The following is a 17,447-nucleotide window of genomic DNA, read 5'->3' as shown; positions in this document are numbered from 1 at the left end:
CTATCTAAAGAAGGTATGAGCTGGCCAAATCCGACTATATCACTTGAGAATAATGTCGGAGCACCGGATTTGACAGTTGTCGAACATCTGACCAGGGAAAAACTAGATTGCATTGGGTCGATGCCCCCAGGTCTTGCGCTTCGTCGCTGCTGACGAGGCAACCTTATCCACCAGGTCATGTTCTAAATTTATATCCTCAAAATGGGAACAAATCCCTGCGTTCTTTTGCCTCTTATTTTGGCCAACCACTTTAATGGCAGCTATATTCAGATTCATGCCGTCCATCTGGACCATCTCATCCTTCCTCTTCTCTCTTTATAAACACCCTTTTGACCAATCCCATCTCTCTCTCTCCTTCCCTCGTAAAAGCTCAGCTTGATAGGAAGTAACAAGAAGAGCTCTGTTGGTTGTTGCAGAGATGATTGCTTCTCCTGCTAATGCTGATGGCTTCCGGCGATGGCACGAGGCCGGAAACGATGATCACATCCCTCCCGCTGACGTTCGCATCGTCACGTCCGATGGGCAAAGCATCGCCGCGCATTCGAGCCTTCTGGTATTGCCTTCTCTCCGATGATACTGCCTACTCTCTCCGCGTGTGATTGTTCTCCCTCAACGTTATGAATGCATCCGTATAGGGTTCGGCTTCGCCGGTGTTGGAGCGGTTGTTATATCGTCCGCGTAAAACCTGGAACTCCGACAGGATCATCCACATCCTCGGCGTGCCACATGATGCAGTGCTTGCCTTCGTTCGCTTCCTTCACTCTTCATCGAGGTAAATTACTGGAACTTGGTCTCGCATTAGTCCGGATCTTGGCTCGAGCTCTGATGGATTGATGGTGGGTAGAACGGTGCTGACTTCAAGAGAGGCAGAGGAGGCGATGGGGAGGCACGGCGTGGCTCTGCTGGCGCTGTCGCACGCGTACCGGGTTCCGTGGCTGAAGCGGGGGTGTGAGGCCGCCGCCGCCGCCAGGGTGAGCGCCGAGAACGTGATGGACGTGTTGAAACTGGCGAGGATGTGCGATGCGTTGTGGCTGCGTCAGCGGTGCATGAGGCAGGTGGCGAAGGACTTTGCGGCGGTGCAGCAGACGGAGGGGTGGCGATTCGTTCAGAAGCATGACCCCGCACTCGAGCTCGAGATCCTCCAGTTCTTGGAGGAAGCCGACCAGGTTCGTGACCTGCACATGGACGCATGTAATCCTATCGGAAAGGCATTGCCCAGGAAACGTCTTGGACTCTATGCAGTTTCCGGCGAAGGATTAGTTCGAGTACTCATTCCCGATCCCGCATGAACATGCAGAGAAAGAAGCGATGGAGAAGAGAACGAGCGAACCAGGAGATGTACCAGATATTAGGCGAGGCAATGGATTGCCTGCAGCACACATTCGCCGGCGGCTGCGCGGACGAGGCCTCGAGCGGGAAGAAGTCCCCGTGCAAGAGTCCTCTCACGTGCCAGAGACTGCAACACCTCCTCCGCCACTACGCCACCTGCGACAAGAAGTTGGTCCCAAAGTGCTGCCCACATTGCACGAGAATGAGGCGGCTCTGCCGCCTCCACTCCTCCCTCTGCGATCAAACTGCATCCTGCAAAGTCCCTCTCTGCAAGTACGAACTCTCTCTCTCTGTCTCTCTGTCTCTCTCTGTCTCTCTCTCTCTCTCTCTCTCTCTCTCTCTCTCGTTTCATGGTCGCCGGAAGTTTTCAGCTCAACAAAGTTCGCCATTCCTCGTGACTCCTGCAGGCAGTTCAAATTGAAGGCGGAGAGAGATCAGGGAGAGGAGAAGACATGGGGACTCCTAGTCAAGAAGGTGGCAACTGCAAGAACCATGGCATCTTTGGCCAACAGGGAGAGGTCGGAACTCGTGCAGAGGTCGTGGACAAGATACAGAGGCGCAAGATGACTTGGCCAACTAGTTTAAGCACAATGCCTTATTCTTTCTTTCATAGTTGTACACAACATTTGCTCCAATTATAATTGTCGTAGACAATATCGAGCGCTTGATTCCGCAGTAATGCATCGCTGTAGCCTCTGAAGACCCATTCTTTCTCCATCATTGCTTCTTCCGAAGCATCAAAAGATCAATTTTGAATAACAGTGCAACCTAATTCAGGGAAAGAAGATAAAAAAACGGTTTTTTTAGGGTAGAAGAACGTACAAAGACGAGAAGACAACCCCTTGACGTCTGACATGACCTCCGGCGGAGCCCCTGGTCCTTGCAATTGATGGCCATAAGGGAGGGAGTGCGCCAGACGCCAGCTCTTAGAATCGAGCGCATCCAACCCGAGGTGGGTTGGAATTCGTTCCCCTTCCGGTCTTCCCTTGCGTCTCGTCGCCTGCTTCGGCACGGGGTGGTTAGGGTTTGCGGGCACAACTCCACCAGAGCCGTCCGTCCGTCCCACTTCTCGTCCCAACGTCATACTAATACTGCACTTCCAAACAAGCGAGGTCCGACGAGTTCGACCCGCGTCCAGTGGTCAAACCTACCCTCCGACGTGGGACCCACAAAGGCCCTGTCCGAACCCGTCAGGCGAGCGGCATGAGTGGGCGCCGGCCAACGGAGTGGAGCCCACATGGCGACCTGCGTCACGATCCAGTTGGCCTCTTATGATTGGCCGGAAGCTTTACAGATCGAGCAGCAAGGAAAGGTGAGCGCTCGGGCTTCCAGCATCGGGTAGCTGAAGCCGTTAAAAGGGAATGAAAAGCCTTTCGGGGAGAGCAGAGGGTTCTGCGGGGGTTTTAGGCAGAAGAGACGTGAGCATTGGGCGAGAGGGACGATACCAAAAGGTTAGGGTTCCGACGGCCTTTACGAAGAAGCAAAAGCAAGGAAAAGCGAAGATTTGGGAAGGAGGAGGGCAAAAGATGGCTGGTGTCAAGAAGAATAGTGAGATCCGGAAGGACAGCGCAAGGCAGTGCTCTCCCGGGAAAAAGCTCTCCTTCTCCTCCTCTTCTTCTTTTCCTTCTTGTTCCGACCCGTCTTCTTTCTTTAAGATCATGCTCGGTAATTTCAGAGACTTCTTGGTATGCCTTCTATTCTCTTATTTTGTGGCATTTTTTTTTTCTTGTTCATACCTTTTATATCCTCATAGAGAATGTGCCATATCTCTGTTTGTCAAGTTTTTGGGATCAAGACCTCGCTTCTCTATAGTTGTGAGTTCTTGTGTTGTTTCTTCGGTTTATGGTACGCTTCTTTCAAGTGCTGTCTTTGCTTGGATTTTAGTCATGGTAACTGGCAAGAGGATATTATATTGTGGGCAGCCTGTAACAGGTCTATTTTTAACCAGTAGATGATAATATATTTCATTAGGGAAACATCTAAGGATGTTTGCTTTCGATGCATTATTCTTCCTTTTTCACATGCAATACTTTTTGGGTACTATTATCTAATATCTTCTCTTAAACAATTGTATGTAGCTCATACCACCAAGATTCGCTGATAGATTAGTTGGCTTAGTCAATCAGAATGTATGTCTTGAAGATCTTCATGGAAGCTCTTCTAGTGTTAAAATATCTATGGTTGATGGTTCATTGGCTTTTAAAGGAGGATGGCGTGATTTTGTGTTGGATCATTCCATTGATGTTGGGGAGTTTTTGGTGTTCAAGCATGTCAGTAAATCATTGTTTTTTGTTCAAATGTTTGGAATCGATGCTTGTGAAAGGGTACAATTTGGCGAAAGAAACAGCAAACAATTATGCACAAAGAAGACTATTAAGGCAGATTTATCTCTTGAAAGGTCTCAGCTGCATAAAAGGCTCAAAATCTTTGAAGCATCGAAAGATGAATATTGTCCTGCTAAGAAAGATCTGCAGAAGATACATGATTCTTCTGTTAGAATTGTAGAAGGTGAATGTGTTGTTAAAGTTGTGGTAGAACCTGGTGGTGAACCTGAAAAAGCTCCTCAACATCACCATGATCCTGGAAGTCCACAGATTGCAGAGGTCAAGGACCTAACTGGACCACTGGTCAACATGATCAGTCGACAAGTTGTAGAGGAACCCCAAAAAGAAGCTTCTGTTGAACAATTCAAAACTTGTGTTGGAGTTTCTGTTGAACGATCCAAAACTGGGATTCATTTGGACAATATGTCGACATTCCCATTGGTTGAAAGAAACTTATTGGATCATGAAGATAGCCATGGCAAATCCCAAACTGCACCTACAGTTGCTTTCAGAAGTTCTGGGACCAACAAACGGAGTATTTGCTGTTTGGGCTCCCCACTGCCACTAAATGCAACTGAGAATTTTCTAGCAGGAGAACAGGAAGAAAACATAATACAGAAGATGGGTTTGAACGGACACCAGACTCCTGGAGTTATGGGTGCAAACTTGGTTGCATCTGAGGAGGTTGCTTGCAAATTTCTTCTCACAGAGGAAGGCATATGCCACATTGTCAATGAAGATCAGAAGAATGGACGCGGTGCAGTTTCAGTAACCCCTGTTAGTTTAACTGCCACTGAAATTGGTACTTGCATAAGCTGTAATTACAGTGACACCATGTCTAAAGATGCCTTCTCTCATCTCGAAAGTGTTTGTGAAAATGGTCATGTGCCAGGCAATGGTATGCATGCATGCAGCAAGACTATGCATGCATGTGAAGATAATGGTAAGTACCAATAGGCCAAAAGGGATTTGATTTCTTCATCATAGATTTTCAAAATTATCATAGGTGTTTCTGATGTTATTTTTGTGTGTCATCCTCATTGTCTCTTCCATATTTTCTACAGAGAATGAAAGAAAAATACTTTGCTTGTAGGAAATACCCCCGGCTTTTTATCCAGAAAAGAATTGTCTTCATCGGTTGGAAGTGTCGGACGTATACTACGGAATGTGCTTGGTACAAACACTGCTGTGGGAAATAAATTCCAATCTGGTGATTGTTAACCGGACTTCTCTTTTCTTTTTCTGTATTCAAACTTTCATATATGTCCAATGACAACAGTAATAGTTGAGTTGAAAATGTATGATAGTGCCTGATGCTGTTCCAGTAGAGGACAAGGAGGAGAATGCTTTCTGCTTGAGAAGCCAAAATCTTAAAGCCGTTAAGATCGAAAACATGGATTTAGATAACCGGTCTTCGGCTACTCTTTTCTGCTTCAGCTTAACCTTATCATCCAACACTAGGTGCTTGCTTGTGAGTATTTCTCGTAACATCCTTAGCAAGCTTCACATTTATAGACAACTCACTGACATTTGGCTTAAGATGTGCATGATATTTGCTGGTGTAAATTTGAGCAGCAATTTAGATGAATGAGTTTGTCCATCGGACTAGATTAGCTCAGTTTTAGTATAACATATGCAGATTTAAGTATTGTTGCGTAACATTAAAATATGAAAAATAAAAATCAGGTTTTAGTATAATCATCATTCGATTGAATTACAAATACTAACTAAAAGTTAAATCGATCAACAAATAATGTCATGTTGAGCATCTTTGCAATCAGCCACTATAAGACAATTTCAAGTCTTTTGTTGCTTTATCATGCAGTTGGTTATGATGGTAGCATCTCACCCATTCATATTTTAGCACGTCTGACATTGAATTTTGGTATTGCATCAGATTTACTAACTTGAGTTTGGCAAAATTCTTTTTTCATGCAATTTTGGATTCGTGACCTAAATGGTGATCAGCTTGTTGTCCTTGTGTTTTGGCACTGTTGGATTCCATCTGCCTTTTGTTTTGCCCATGAAAAGCACGTCTCTTTGACACCTGTATCAAGGCAGGACCTGGATTCTGTGATTTTGAAACATTCTTTAATTTGATAATGTGTTTATCAAATTGGTGTGAATTTATTTCTTGAAATGAGTCGATTTACCAGTTGTGTGATGAATGTTATTATTCAAAATTCTGTTATTGACAGATCTTGCCTCTGTACTTCATATGAGGTTTCATTTTTTTTCTAGATCTTGCCATAAAAAATGGTCATCATAAAATTGGGTGAGAATTTGCTCTTAAAAATTTTTAAATAGTTGACAGTGACTATCTACCGCTACAGAGTTTACCGATCATATTTGTTTCAAGTAAAAAAGAGCATGAGTTAAATTAATAAATTGAAAAAAAATGCACATGATGTATTCTAGATGAGTCGCTGAAACATCTCTACTTGCCTATGTAGGCTGACTGCAGCTAGTTTTTTCTTAATTCCCTCAAGCAATCCATAGACCCTACATTAGCGGAAGCTTTGGATGACCCATTTTTCGATAACAATGGCAAAAATGTTACGACTCTTGTACTGTATTTGCTTTTTACATACTCCATTATATAACCTTCTTGATTGCTGTCTGTCTTGCTGAAAGATCACTTTTTGGCGGCCACATCTTTCCTCTGGATATAAGTACTCTCTGTTAGGCTTTTTATGAAACCTTAGTCTTATTTATTCTCTTGCAATTAAGATAAAGGTTCTTTGGTTGGCTAGCATACATTACGATGTTATTTTCCCTCCAGAAATCACTATCAAGGATTGGTCAATAAGTTTGTGGACACGGAATTAGTAACATAGGAAAATTGACCAATGATGATAAGCAGGATTAATACGAGGATTGATAAATGTTTGAAGGCAAAATTGCTTAAAGAGGACCAAAAGACATCATAGTAGGATTGGTTTGCTCGTTACACTTTTTAATGAATGAGATGCTGTTGTTAGTGTTAGTCTTTAAATAATTGAAACATAATGTGCCCTTGTGTTTCTCATCTTGAACACTTGCAGGAGTTGCCCCAAAAGTTGCCAGTTAACAATGGCAAGAAAAGACAAAAGGTGATAATTCTCCTGGATCCATCCCACAGATCATGGCCTGTCATGTACCATGAGAGCACCTGGTTTATAGGCTTCACAAGTGGGTGGAATGAATTTGCAACAGTAAACAGCCTTCAGCGGGGAAGTCTGTGCGAGTTCTTTGTGGTAGCTGGCAAGTTTGAGCCTACGTTTCAAGTTCAGATGAGTCAACATTAGATATCAAGAAGTTAAAAGTAAATTCTAGTACTTGCATACATGACCCCATATGTGTCTTGAACACATGGGTTGTTTATACTAGCATTTTGGTCATAGTATTTGTTAGTGTCTTATGTTCACTCCTGTTTTGCTTACTCAACGGGTATTTTGAAAATGGATTACATCACCCAGCACAAAATGCAGCATTTCTGGCACACTCAAACGAAATTACGAACCAAATATATTTGGTTATGTTTTGATATTTTCATCCGCCTGATTCTTGCAATCTTTCTGGAAAATCTTTCCAATGAGCAATATGAACCAACCATTGTGAATCCATAAAACTCAAGTTTATGGAGAATCACCCTAGTTCTGTGGGAATATATATGTAGGCCTTGAGATGTGGTGAACTTGCTTTTGGTGTGTCTGGTTTAGTCCCTGATCGAAAGTGGATGGATGAAGTTAAACTAACATACTATCTCACACTGACTTCAGAGTTTTGTCTCTCAGGTTCTGCTATCTAAATGAATGGTGACAACTGGTGATGACAGATGAGGAGGATCCAATTATAAGCACAATGAGGATTTTAATAAGAAAACATTATGTGGATCATGGATTCTAGATAATGATGATGACTGCTGATGACGGATATGAATACGATGGCATAAGAGAGAGCATTTGGTGTCATTTGCTCTTATGACACAACAAACGAGATGAAGTTGTCGGATCTTAGATGTGTTTGTGTTACCACATGGATATGGTGTAGGATGTTGGAGTTGCAACGTGATCGAAGAACTTAATCCTCTCCTTCCAAGCTGGTGATCTAAGCAAGTTTTGTAGCGTCTCGCACACAGGCCATCCTCTCCTCAGCATATAAGTAGATCCCCCCCACCCCACACCTTCAACGGCAGCTCTTCCCTCTCCTCGCGACCTGTGCTTTTTGAACCGGTCAACATGCGCCTCCTCCTTTGTCTCTTGCTTGGCTACTACTACTTCTGCGTGCTTCTTCTTTACGGTCCTAGGTGATTCCACCATAGCTGCATCGAGGACATGGGTCGACTCCAGGATTCAGTACAGTCCAGTTGGAGAAGAGATCCTTATCTGTACAAGCGTCACTCTCTCCCTCTCTCTCTCTCTCTCTCTATCGACTTTACGATTGTGCTTGTGGATGCTCGAGTTGGGTCATGTTTTGTGTCCACATGCAGCCGACATCACTGTAGAGATGAGTCAGTCTCCAACGGGTAGCTGTCTTCGCCTTACGTACACAGCTTGTGCTCTACTACTGTTGGTGGGAATCAATTGATTACCAACCTCCTCGTCCATATCCTCATACTCAAGAGATGATGATCCACCTGCTACGAATCATTCAGATACTACGTATAGGGAATGCATGCCCCCACAAAGTTAGGGTAACCTTGTATACTGTTAGCTTTTGGTATCAAGTGATTCTCATCGAGATGGTTGATCAGCTCGATTTGGTCTGACATCTGAGCCTCCACTTAGTGTGAGAGTCCCTCTTGAGGTGGTTAGCGACGCTTGACAGTGTAATTCCTGACGAATCTTAGTGTCACTTATTTAAGGATAGTCGAATGAGAGAGGGTCTCTCGTTGATCTCGGGGTCTCTAATCCCCGATAATTAGTAAAATCATTCTTAGAAAAAAAAAATATTTCTCACAAAATATATTTTTTGATAATTATTTATATGATAAACTCATTTTATTATTGATAAGATCATTTAGTTTCACATTGGTTAAGAAGTATGAAACCAAGGGTTCATAAGTTCGTCAGATCTCCCTTAACCCTTAGAGACGTTTTTTAGAGTTTATATACAAAACCGTACGAGTACGCTCATCGTCCAAAGCGGACAATTCCTCGCGAGCCTACGGGCCGCACCAATGGTCGATCAACCAAATGATCCCTTATCAATTATATTTTATCTTTTTCTGTCCGATCAATGGTCACATGTGGAGTTTGTAACGTAGACCAATATTTTCTAATATAGGCACCTATTACACCAAGTAAAAATGTATCATTTAACCTTTTTCTTTCGGGTAAGCTAGGTTGGGCTAACATATGTTGCTAACTTTTCCCCTCAAAGTGGTCAAACATTCATACTCATCACAGTGATGAGTGGAAGGAGAGTTGAACATGACTCATGTCATGCTGTGTACCAACAAGCGATCCCTTCTTCTCCTTGGCAAGTACCCTTTTTTACCATTCAAAGCTCTTTTGACTTCATCATATATTTCGTTAATATTGCCACATGCTTTGAACTAAAGATGATAATTGCCTAAAATTGACCACAAAATTCGTTTTTTTTTTCTTTATATTTTTTGTGTGTTTAGGGTTGAGATAGGGAGTCAAAAGAAGGTGGTCGGTATGTGAAAGATGGGCATAGACTTTGTCATCACGTCACACACATTTATAGGTGGTAACGAGTCTAGGTTTGGCCAGATTTGCAAATCTTAACCCTAGTCCAATCTCTTTTGTAGTGCTATTTTCTAGCTAATCCATGATCAATTGACTCTCCCAACCATCGCCCATCCAAACAAAAGAAAATATTAGCATCACATTTCTTGATGCGAAAATAGTACTCTTCTTCGTGTTACTTTTAATTGTCTAACTTGTGCTCCCACTTTGAGTGTCTAATGAGTTGTAACATTGCTTTCAATCATCTCAACATGCTTTTGACTTGAGATCTCTTATAATTAGAATATCCGAATTTACGATCGATGCGAAAGTACAAAATATTTAATAGTTAAAAAGTCACTAATGGTACTCGAAGAGGTAATGTAGAAAAAAAATATTATTCGAATTCATCTATTTTGTTGAGACTTCCATTGACTCAAGTTTTATCTTAAGAAAAATATTCACTATTATTACATATGCACAATAAAAATATAATAAACTATAAATTTATTATTACATATGCAAATATAATAAACTATAAAAATATTCACTTATGAAACAGTGGTTAAATTATTAGATTTGATTCAAAAAAAATCTGAAATTTTTATAGTTTATTATATTTGCATATGATTATTATATTTACATATGCATATGAAACATATTATATTTATAAAAAAAAAAAATATATTATATGTTACCTTTCTGCGGTGCGTTAGTTCTCCGTACGTGTCTTTTGATGGATGTTGTTGCGTGACCGCCCACAAAAACGACGTTGATAGATACTCTAATTGGTGTTCGACGAATGGTCTGTTATCGGTCACAGCTGGCGTCCACGCCCCCGCTCGCTCGGTCCGTCTCAGAGATCACCAACATCGCCTTTTGACGTCGTGTTCTCTTTCTCCCCGTCCATGGTGTGAACTGATGAAGAAGAAGAAGGAAATCCCATCGACAGCAGTCGTGGCTGGTTCAGTTCGGACGTCGAGAACACAAACCATGTGCGCTCGCGTCCTCTCCGCTACCAACCCACTCCACTCCCGCCCAACTGCGTCGCCATCTCCTTGCAGAGGCTCCATCCGATCGAGGCCGCAGACGTCGGCAGCGATGATGGCGAGCTGATGCCCGGGCTTGACCGTGGCCACCAGTTCCGCGGATGGGTGGAAAGTGGCGTCCGGAAAAGTATATGGCTCAGGAACAAAGCATGAAGCTTTGACCTTCTGTGCGAAGCGCACCAGAAAGCTCCAGTTTGGTTCTTCTGTATCTGAGGCATAAAACTAAGGGAAACAAAAGTCAAAATTAGTTTTTCTTGCACTGTTCCTATGTTTTAGTCGACATTTGTTTTCTTTGGATTGTAGGGATTAAAATAGGAGATCAGGATGAACAGATCATAGATTGGGCAGAGACATCATAAATGAATCATGCTAATTATTTCTGTCGCAACTTCTGCCATGAAAGATGCATCTGTTGCTGACTTGCTATCGACTCTGACCTATTTTGACGCAGATTTATCATTGATTTCGATACATGACAAGAAGGACAAGTCAAACGGCTGTGGCTGCATCCTCTGCGGTCTCGGAAGGTGCTTGATGGTCCTGTGTGGTATCCATCGTCCTCCTCGTCTTCGTCGCCCACCTGTAAACCCCCATCACGTAGTCGGACGCATGCAGCGCGACGTATGTCCCCATCCCGGCGATGATCCCGTACGCTATGGAGTAGGTCAGTGGCATCAGAATCATGGTGAGGAACGCCGGCACCGCCTCCTTGGTCTCCGACCACTCGATCTCCTTCACCATCTTCATCATCATCGCCCCCACCAGCACCAGCGACGGCCCGACCGCCCACGGCGGCACGTTCGTGAAGAGGGGCGCGAAGAACAGGGATACCAGGAACAAAAACGCGACGGTGATGGCCGTGAGCCCGGTGCGGCCGCCCTCCCTCAGCCCCGCGGTCGACTCGAGGTACGTGGTGACCGTCGTGGTGCCCAGAGCCGACCCCACGATGGTGGCGCTGGCGTCCACGATGAACGCGCGGTACTCCCCCTCGAAGCCGCCGGTGTCGTCGGTGAACCCCCCGTACTCCGCCATCGAGTACATCGATCCGGTCGTGTCGAGGACGTCGACGTAGAGGAGCGTGATGACGGCCACCCACACCTCGCTCCTGTTGAAGCCGCTGAAGCTGATCCTCCCGGCCGTGCTCTTGATGATGTGGAAGTCCACCACCTTCTTGAAGTAGTCGTAGCTCAAGTTCCCCGGCGGTGTGTCGGGGAAGACCGTGACGCTGGTGCCTCTGATCCAAGACACCAACGTCACGAACACGACGCCATAGATCATGCTGCCCTTGACGTCCCACGACAGGCAGGCCGCCATGACGAGGAAGCCCACCGCGCCGAGCCAGAACGTGGGGCTGTGCATGGTGCCGCCGAGGCACTCCCCGGTGGCCGCGTCCGTCTCGGCGCACGCCGCGAGCGTGACCAACGTCGACGAGCTCGGCCCGACGAGGCCGACGCCCTCGCGCGCTTGCAGACCGGTGAAGGCGAGGAAGAGGCCGATGCCCGCGGCCGACGCGAGGCGGACGGAGCGCGGGATCAGGCGGGCTAGCTTGGAGCGGAGGCCGAGCACCGACAACGCAAGGAACAGGCAGCCCTCGAGCATGACGGCAGCGAGGGCCGTCTCGTACGGAAGGCGGCCGGATCCGTGGAACCCTACCATGTTGTAGGCGAAGTAAGCGTTGGCGCCCATGCCGGGGGCTAAAGCCAGCGGTAGGTTGGCGAAGGAGCCCATGGCGAAGCTGCCGACCATGGCCGCGACGGCCGTGGCGATGACTAGGTCGTTCTTCGTCCTCGACAGGCAGCTCTGGTAGCCCGGGTTCGCGTCAACCTTGCACCCGGGACCGGCCGGCGGCGTGCAGTCTTGAACCGTGCACGGCCCGCCGGAGTCGGTCAGGATTGCGGCGTTGACGGAGATGATGTAGACCATGGTGAGGAAGGTGGCGGCACCGGCGCGGAGCTCTTTGGTGAACGAGCTCTTGCGGGCTTCGAGCTTGAAGTATCTGCCGACGGTGCTATGGGCGACGGCGCGGTTGAGGGCGCCCTCCGCCCGACGCCACGAGCCTTCTCCTCCCATGCTCGCCTCCCCTCTTCGAATTGCTCTGCTCCTTGGGTGCCCGTCTTATATAGAACACGGTGATGTGCTTTCGATGCAGAACGCCGCAGACCACCTTTGACTGGGATTTGGTCGGCTAAGATCTGTCCATACACATGGCGGCATCACCGTTCACATGACCGAGTTAAATCTAACCCAACAATCTTGGTTTAGCCCAATCCAGATTGAAACCCCGGTCCAGCATCAAGCCGGTCCAAGGCCCATGCCCGACCTTCGATGGGCTTCGTTATCGTAAGCGAGCCGGTGGAGTTATATATACCGAACCCAACAGAGCGACGCCGGAAGGAGGAGATCGAGGGAACCAGCAGAAGGAAGAAGAAGAAAGAGAGGCGAAACGAGGGGGAAATGGAGGCGCAACAGGGCACTCAGGAGCTGCACCTCGCGCTCGCCCACAAGCTCTTCCTCCTCTCCCACCCCGACATCGACGACATCGAGAAGGTCCGCCTCCGCGATGAGGTCCTCGATGCCGTCAAAACCGACGGTAACGACCACGTTTGAGATGAAAGATCTTCCTATGCCTTATCCTAGCTTGTTTCCTTTCCCTCTGTCTTCCGTTCGCGGCCGTGACGTCCTCGCCTTCTTTTTGCCCCAACAGACATGTCCTCCTTGTACGAAACCCTGGCCGCCGCCTCGGTGCTGGAGATGGACGCCACGGTTCTTGATTCCATGAGGAGGAGGATCGACACCGAGCTCAAGAAGCTCGATGACAAGTGAGATCCCCGTTCTTTTGCTTTCTCTATAGTTTCATGTGCTTATTTTAAGCTTTGGATGTTTGACACAAATGTAGTGTTTGATAAGCCGGCGCAATTAAATCTCAAATATGTCCTAACATGCAGTATCAGTAGTTCTTATATTTGATCTTTGAGATCCCTCTAGCAAGATTTTGTGATGCATAAGGAGATCAAGTTTTATTTCTGGGTAGGTTTATCTTTTGTATCACAAGTAATTTGTTGGGTTCTAAGTCACCGAAATAGCACCTCTAATTGTAAGAGTAAGACCATGCGTGTTGGCAGGCCTTTTCGTCACAAGTGATCTATGCATTACCTTCAAATCTAAGGGGTTCCTCTGAATTCTATTAAGATTTGAAAATGAAGATATGTCAAAAAGTAAAACTGAAGCATGAGTAAGTCCATTACTTAACAGAATAGATATTAAGGATATATCAAGCCAAGCCGAGCCAAGAATCTAAGTATTCACGTCACTTGAGGCCACGCCTAGCATGTCAAAAGGAGAAATTTGTCACTAGGGATTCATTGTATCATCATTCAAAATCATTTTTGGTTTCACAAGATCTTATGCTGTGATATTTTGTGTCTGGAGACAGTGTGACACACTCTTAGGTGTCTTCTCAGAGCGCGTTGCACGAGAGGTATTAATTCCTGATTTGCCAAAGGAATTGGCGTGACGCTTGGGCTATGTTGGATCATGAGTCTGGTTGTACCGACTAAATATTTTTTTAAAAAAAGCCCATTTAAAGATCAAGTGCTGCACAACCAAGCTTGCTCTTAAATGAGATGCTTCAGGCTCTTTGCCAGACCAGGTGAAGCAGGTTGATGATTTTGTCTTGTGATCGATGATTATTTTCATGAAACATCTTCTTTCTTCTTGTATTATTGCAAGTGAGCTATGTGAAGATGATAAAATTTTGCTAGCAATGAGTGAACGAACAATGCACAATGAAAATCCTGACCAACTGATGTTCATTGAAACACATTGCCTACACAAGCTATGCATTCCATATCTCGGATCCTATATACATGAATGCCAAATGTTTATTGTTTGAAAAAGAAAATGAATGAAAAGGGAGAGAATATTAACAAATATAGATTGCACCATAAGAATGTCAAATGACCAGATCCAAGTTGAATGCATATTTGAATTTTAATGTCTACGGTGATGGCATAATCTATAAGAATCTTGTGCATAGTTGCTGTTGTAGTAACTGGAGGACATATATGGTGTTGTAAGATACCAGATGTGTGTGTGTGTGTGTGTGTGTGTATGTATACATACATAAATATAAATATAAATATATATATACTGTAATTTTTTAATGCAATTGTTTTTTTTAATTAGCTTAGCTACATGGTGTGTGGGGTCTTGACAATTTGCACTGATATTCTCTGTTACATGATTATATAGTATTCTCATAATAAATTTTGGTCCTACCAAATTCATCAATTATGATATAACATGACAGTTACATTTTGCTTTTAATTCAATAAAGGATTGCTGATGCTGAAGAAAACCTTGGAGAAAGTGAAGTACGTGAAGCTCACTTAGCTAAGTCCCTGTTCTACATTCAGATTGGCGACAAGGTATTCATGGCTTTAAATTTTTGTGGTTCATTGTGATACTGAGTGTTATGGTTGTACTAAAGATATTTTGTTCTTTTCAAATACAGGATAAGGCATTAGAGCAGCTCAAAACAACTGAAGGAAAAACTGTTGCTGTTGGTCAAAAGATGGATCTGGTCTTCTATACATTACAACTTGGTTTATTCTACATGGACTTTGATCTTATTTCCAAGTCCATTGACAAGGCTAAGAAGTAAGTTGTGGATTTTCTAGTGCTAGAATATATCCATTTTGCAATTTCTGGGAGACTTGTGCTAAATCAATTTCATATTTACACAATTTTAACAGTTTATTTGAGGAAGGTGGTGATTGGGAGAGAAAGAACCGGTTAAAAGTATATGAAGGTTTATATTGCATGGCCACCAGAAACTTTAAGAAGGCAGCCAATTTGTTTTTGGACTCAATATCGACCTTCACAACTTATGAGCTATTGTCTTATGATACCTTCATTTTCTACACTGTCCTAACAAGCATTATATCATTGGACAGAGTATCACTTAAACAAAAGGTGCTTCATAATGAATGCATGTTTTTCGTTTGTTTCTTTTAACTGCCTTACATTATTGATGATTAATATGGCAGGTTGTGGATGCACCTGAAATCCTTACAGTGATTGGCAAGATACCACATCTATCTGAATTTCTTAACTCGCTCTATGGCTGCCAGTACAAGTCATTTTTTTCTGCATTCTGTAAGTGGACAATTGATAAAACATCTCCTTTTTTATGCAATCATAAATGACCTTATTTGTTTGCTTTGTATTTGCATAATCTTGTGTTTGTTATTTATTTTGTATCTAGTGGTATGCCATAATTTTTCAGCGGTAGTCATCCAAGTTCATTTCTTAGCATTGATGTTTAGACAGATTGATTAGTTATTTGCATGATCGTTTTTCTAGTTGCTTCAATTAAGTCTAATGGTGTTTCTAAGTGTGCAATATTTAGATCAATGTTTCAGATGTTGACAAATTTGGTGTCGATCAAAATTTAAATCTTTGATCTTGATTGATTGACATTAATTTTCTTTTTGTCTTATTAAGTTGTTAAAGTGATAATGCTTATATTTTTCATTCAGTTATGTGTCTTCCTACATTTGTTACTCATCCACCTCAGCCATTCCTGCATTATTTTCTTGCAATTTTTTGACCTATTGATTGCTTAGCTTAAGAATCTAATAGATGGAGCCAATTTTTATGATCATCTCAACTCCTATTTTTAAAGTACCATATGCTATTGAATTGCATCACTTGACAATTCTGCTTGGTTTCCTAACACTAGTAGCTTCACTTACTGTTAATAGTATATTATGGTTGTCGCCATGTTGCTTTCATAGTCACCTCATTTATATTCACATCAAGCTTTCGTAAATTTTGACTTGGAATTTTGGTGGCATATGTTTTCAAGCATTAGTGATGCTATAATGAAAATAATCAATAATGTGTTGCGCAAAAATTACCCATTTGGAAAATGCATGTCATTGGCTAACAGGTGGTTGCCATCAACTTAATCCTCTTTCCAAGAAAGTGTGTGAAGTGTCCATGGGTTTTTTGAGCAGAAATCTACCGCACTTTCTATTTGCTAGCATAACTTTTTTTTAATTGTGGTCTTTGCTGGATTTTGCTTTGCAGCTGGGCTGACTGAGCAAATAAAGTTAGATCGCTATCTACAACCTCATTTCCGGTTTTACATGAGGGAAGTTCGAACAGTTGTCTATTCTCAGTTCCTTGAATCATATAAGAGTGTGACTATGGAAGCAATGGCGACAGCTTTTGGAGTTTCTGTTGATTTTATTGATCTGTAAGTACTTCCACAAATCCTTGCTTATCAAAGTCTTTTAGGTTCCAAAAATCTTACGTTCTTGAATACTTTGTGTCATTGTTATATAGGAACTTATAATCCAATTTAGAGTGAGGTTCACCTTACTGATACTACATAGGATGATTTCTGATGCCTTCTCCTTTTGACCTGTGGCTGGCAGTCAGCTTTCGAGTTAAATTAATTCTCTGGATTCGACTGAACACGGATCTATTACTTGTTTACTCATCTGCAGGGAATTATCTCGGTTCATAGCTGCTGGGAAGCTTCACTGCAAGATTGACAAGGTTGCTGGTGTTTTGGAGACGAACAGGCCCGACGCAAAAAATGCACTTTACCAGGCAACCATCAAGCAAGGGGACTTCTTATTGAACCGAATCCAGAAGCTCTCTCGTGTTATAGACTTGTAATCAGATAACGTTTTCCTGTTCCCACTCGGAAACTTGTCTTCACGACTTCATCTACATCTTTGACAGCTTTTTGACAGCTTTTTGTAGTTGCAGCACTTTCATATTAGATTGCAACTCTTATTGATCCCTGTCCTCGAGAACTACTACTGTCTTGAAGCCTTTGCCGTGAGAAACTATATTCAGTAGTATTATTGGACTTATTTTTAATGGAATTGCTTTGACCTCCTAGTTTTATTTAAAGGTTGTTTTTCTCGTCGGAAAATACTTGGGAAGAAAGGAACATTAAATAACATGCCTGCGATGAGCTTCTGAGATATATGGCCGTCCACCTCGTGAAGAAATATGGATGTTCTAAACTGGTGAGATCACATCCCACGCGT

At 43.6% G+C, this 17,447-nt stretch overlaps 4 protein-coding genes across 4 annotated transcripts; 3 read left to right on the top strand and 1 right to left on the bottom strand.

The window, feature by feature from the left end:
• Positions 1–235: 235 nt before the first annotated feature.
• Positions 236–2,008, top strand: LOC135614726 (BTB/POZ and TAZ domain-containing protein 2-like). Its single transcript, XM_065112386.1, has 5 exons — positions 236–553; positions 636–772; positions 845–1,166; positions 1,298–1,602; positions 1,737–2,008. The coding sequence occupies exons 1-5, from the start codon at positions 419–421 to the stop codon at positions 1,894–1,896; spliced, it is 1,059 nt and encodes a 352-aa protein (XP_064968458.1). The 5' UTR covers positions 236–418; the 3' UTR covers positions 1,897–2,008.
• A 546-nt stretch (positions 2,009–2,554) lies between these two features.
• Positions 2,555–7,153, top strand: LOC103988360 (uncharacterized). The gene is made up of 5 exons (XM_065112385.1): positions 2,555–3,014; positions 3,408–4,596; positions 4,747–4,863; positions 4,961–5,124; positions 6,698–7,153. Exons 1-5 carry the CDS (start codon positions 2,691–2,693, stop codon positions 6,938–6,940), a joined length of 2,037 nt encoding a protein of 678 aa, XP_064968457.1. The 5' UTR covers positions 2,555–2,690; the 3' UTR covers positions 6,941–7,153.
• A 3,577-nt stretch (positions 7,154–10,730) lies between these two features.
• LOC103987611 (adenine/guanine permease AZG2-like) lies at positions 10,731–12,456 on the bottom strand. Its single transcript, XM_009405959.3, has one exon. The coding sequence runs from the start codon at positions 12,445–12,447 to the stop codon at positions 10,867–10,869; it is 1,581 nt and encodes a 526-aa protein (XP_009404234.2). The 5' UTR covers positions 12,448–12,456; the 3' UTR covers positions 10,731–10,866.
• Positions 12,457–12,757: 301 nt separating this feature from the next.
• Positions 12,758–17,307, top strand: LOC135614724 (26S proteasome non-ATPase regulatory subunit 6-like). Its single transcript, XM_065112383.1, has 8 exons — positions 12,758–12,967; positions 13,082–13,196; positions 14,714–14,804; positions 14,891–15,036; positions 15,132–15,351; positions 15,426–15,534; positions 16,471–16,639; positions 16,893–17,307. The coding sequence occupies exons 1-8, from the start codon at positions 12,832–12,834 to the stop codon at positions 17,065–17,067; spliced, it is 1,161 nt and encodes a 386-aa protein (XP_064968455.1). The 5' UTR covers positions 12,758–12,831; the 3' UTR covers positions 17,068–17,307.
• Positions 17,308–17,447: the final 140 nt, after the last annotated feature.

Source organism: Musa acuminata, chromosome BXJ2-6, assembly GCF_036884655.1.
Source record: "Musa acuminata AAA Group cultivar baxijiao chromosome BXJ2-6, Cavendish_Baxijiao_AAA, whole genome shotgun sequence".
NCBI lineage: Eukaryota > Viridiplantae > Streptophyta > Magnoliopsida > Zingiberales > Musaceae > Musa > Musa acuminata.
This window is presented reverse-complemented; position numbering and strand designations above follow the sequence as displayed.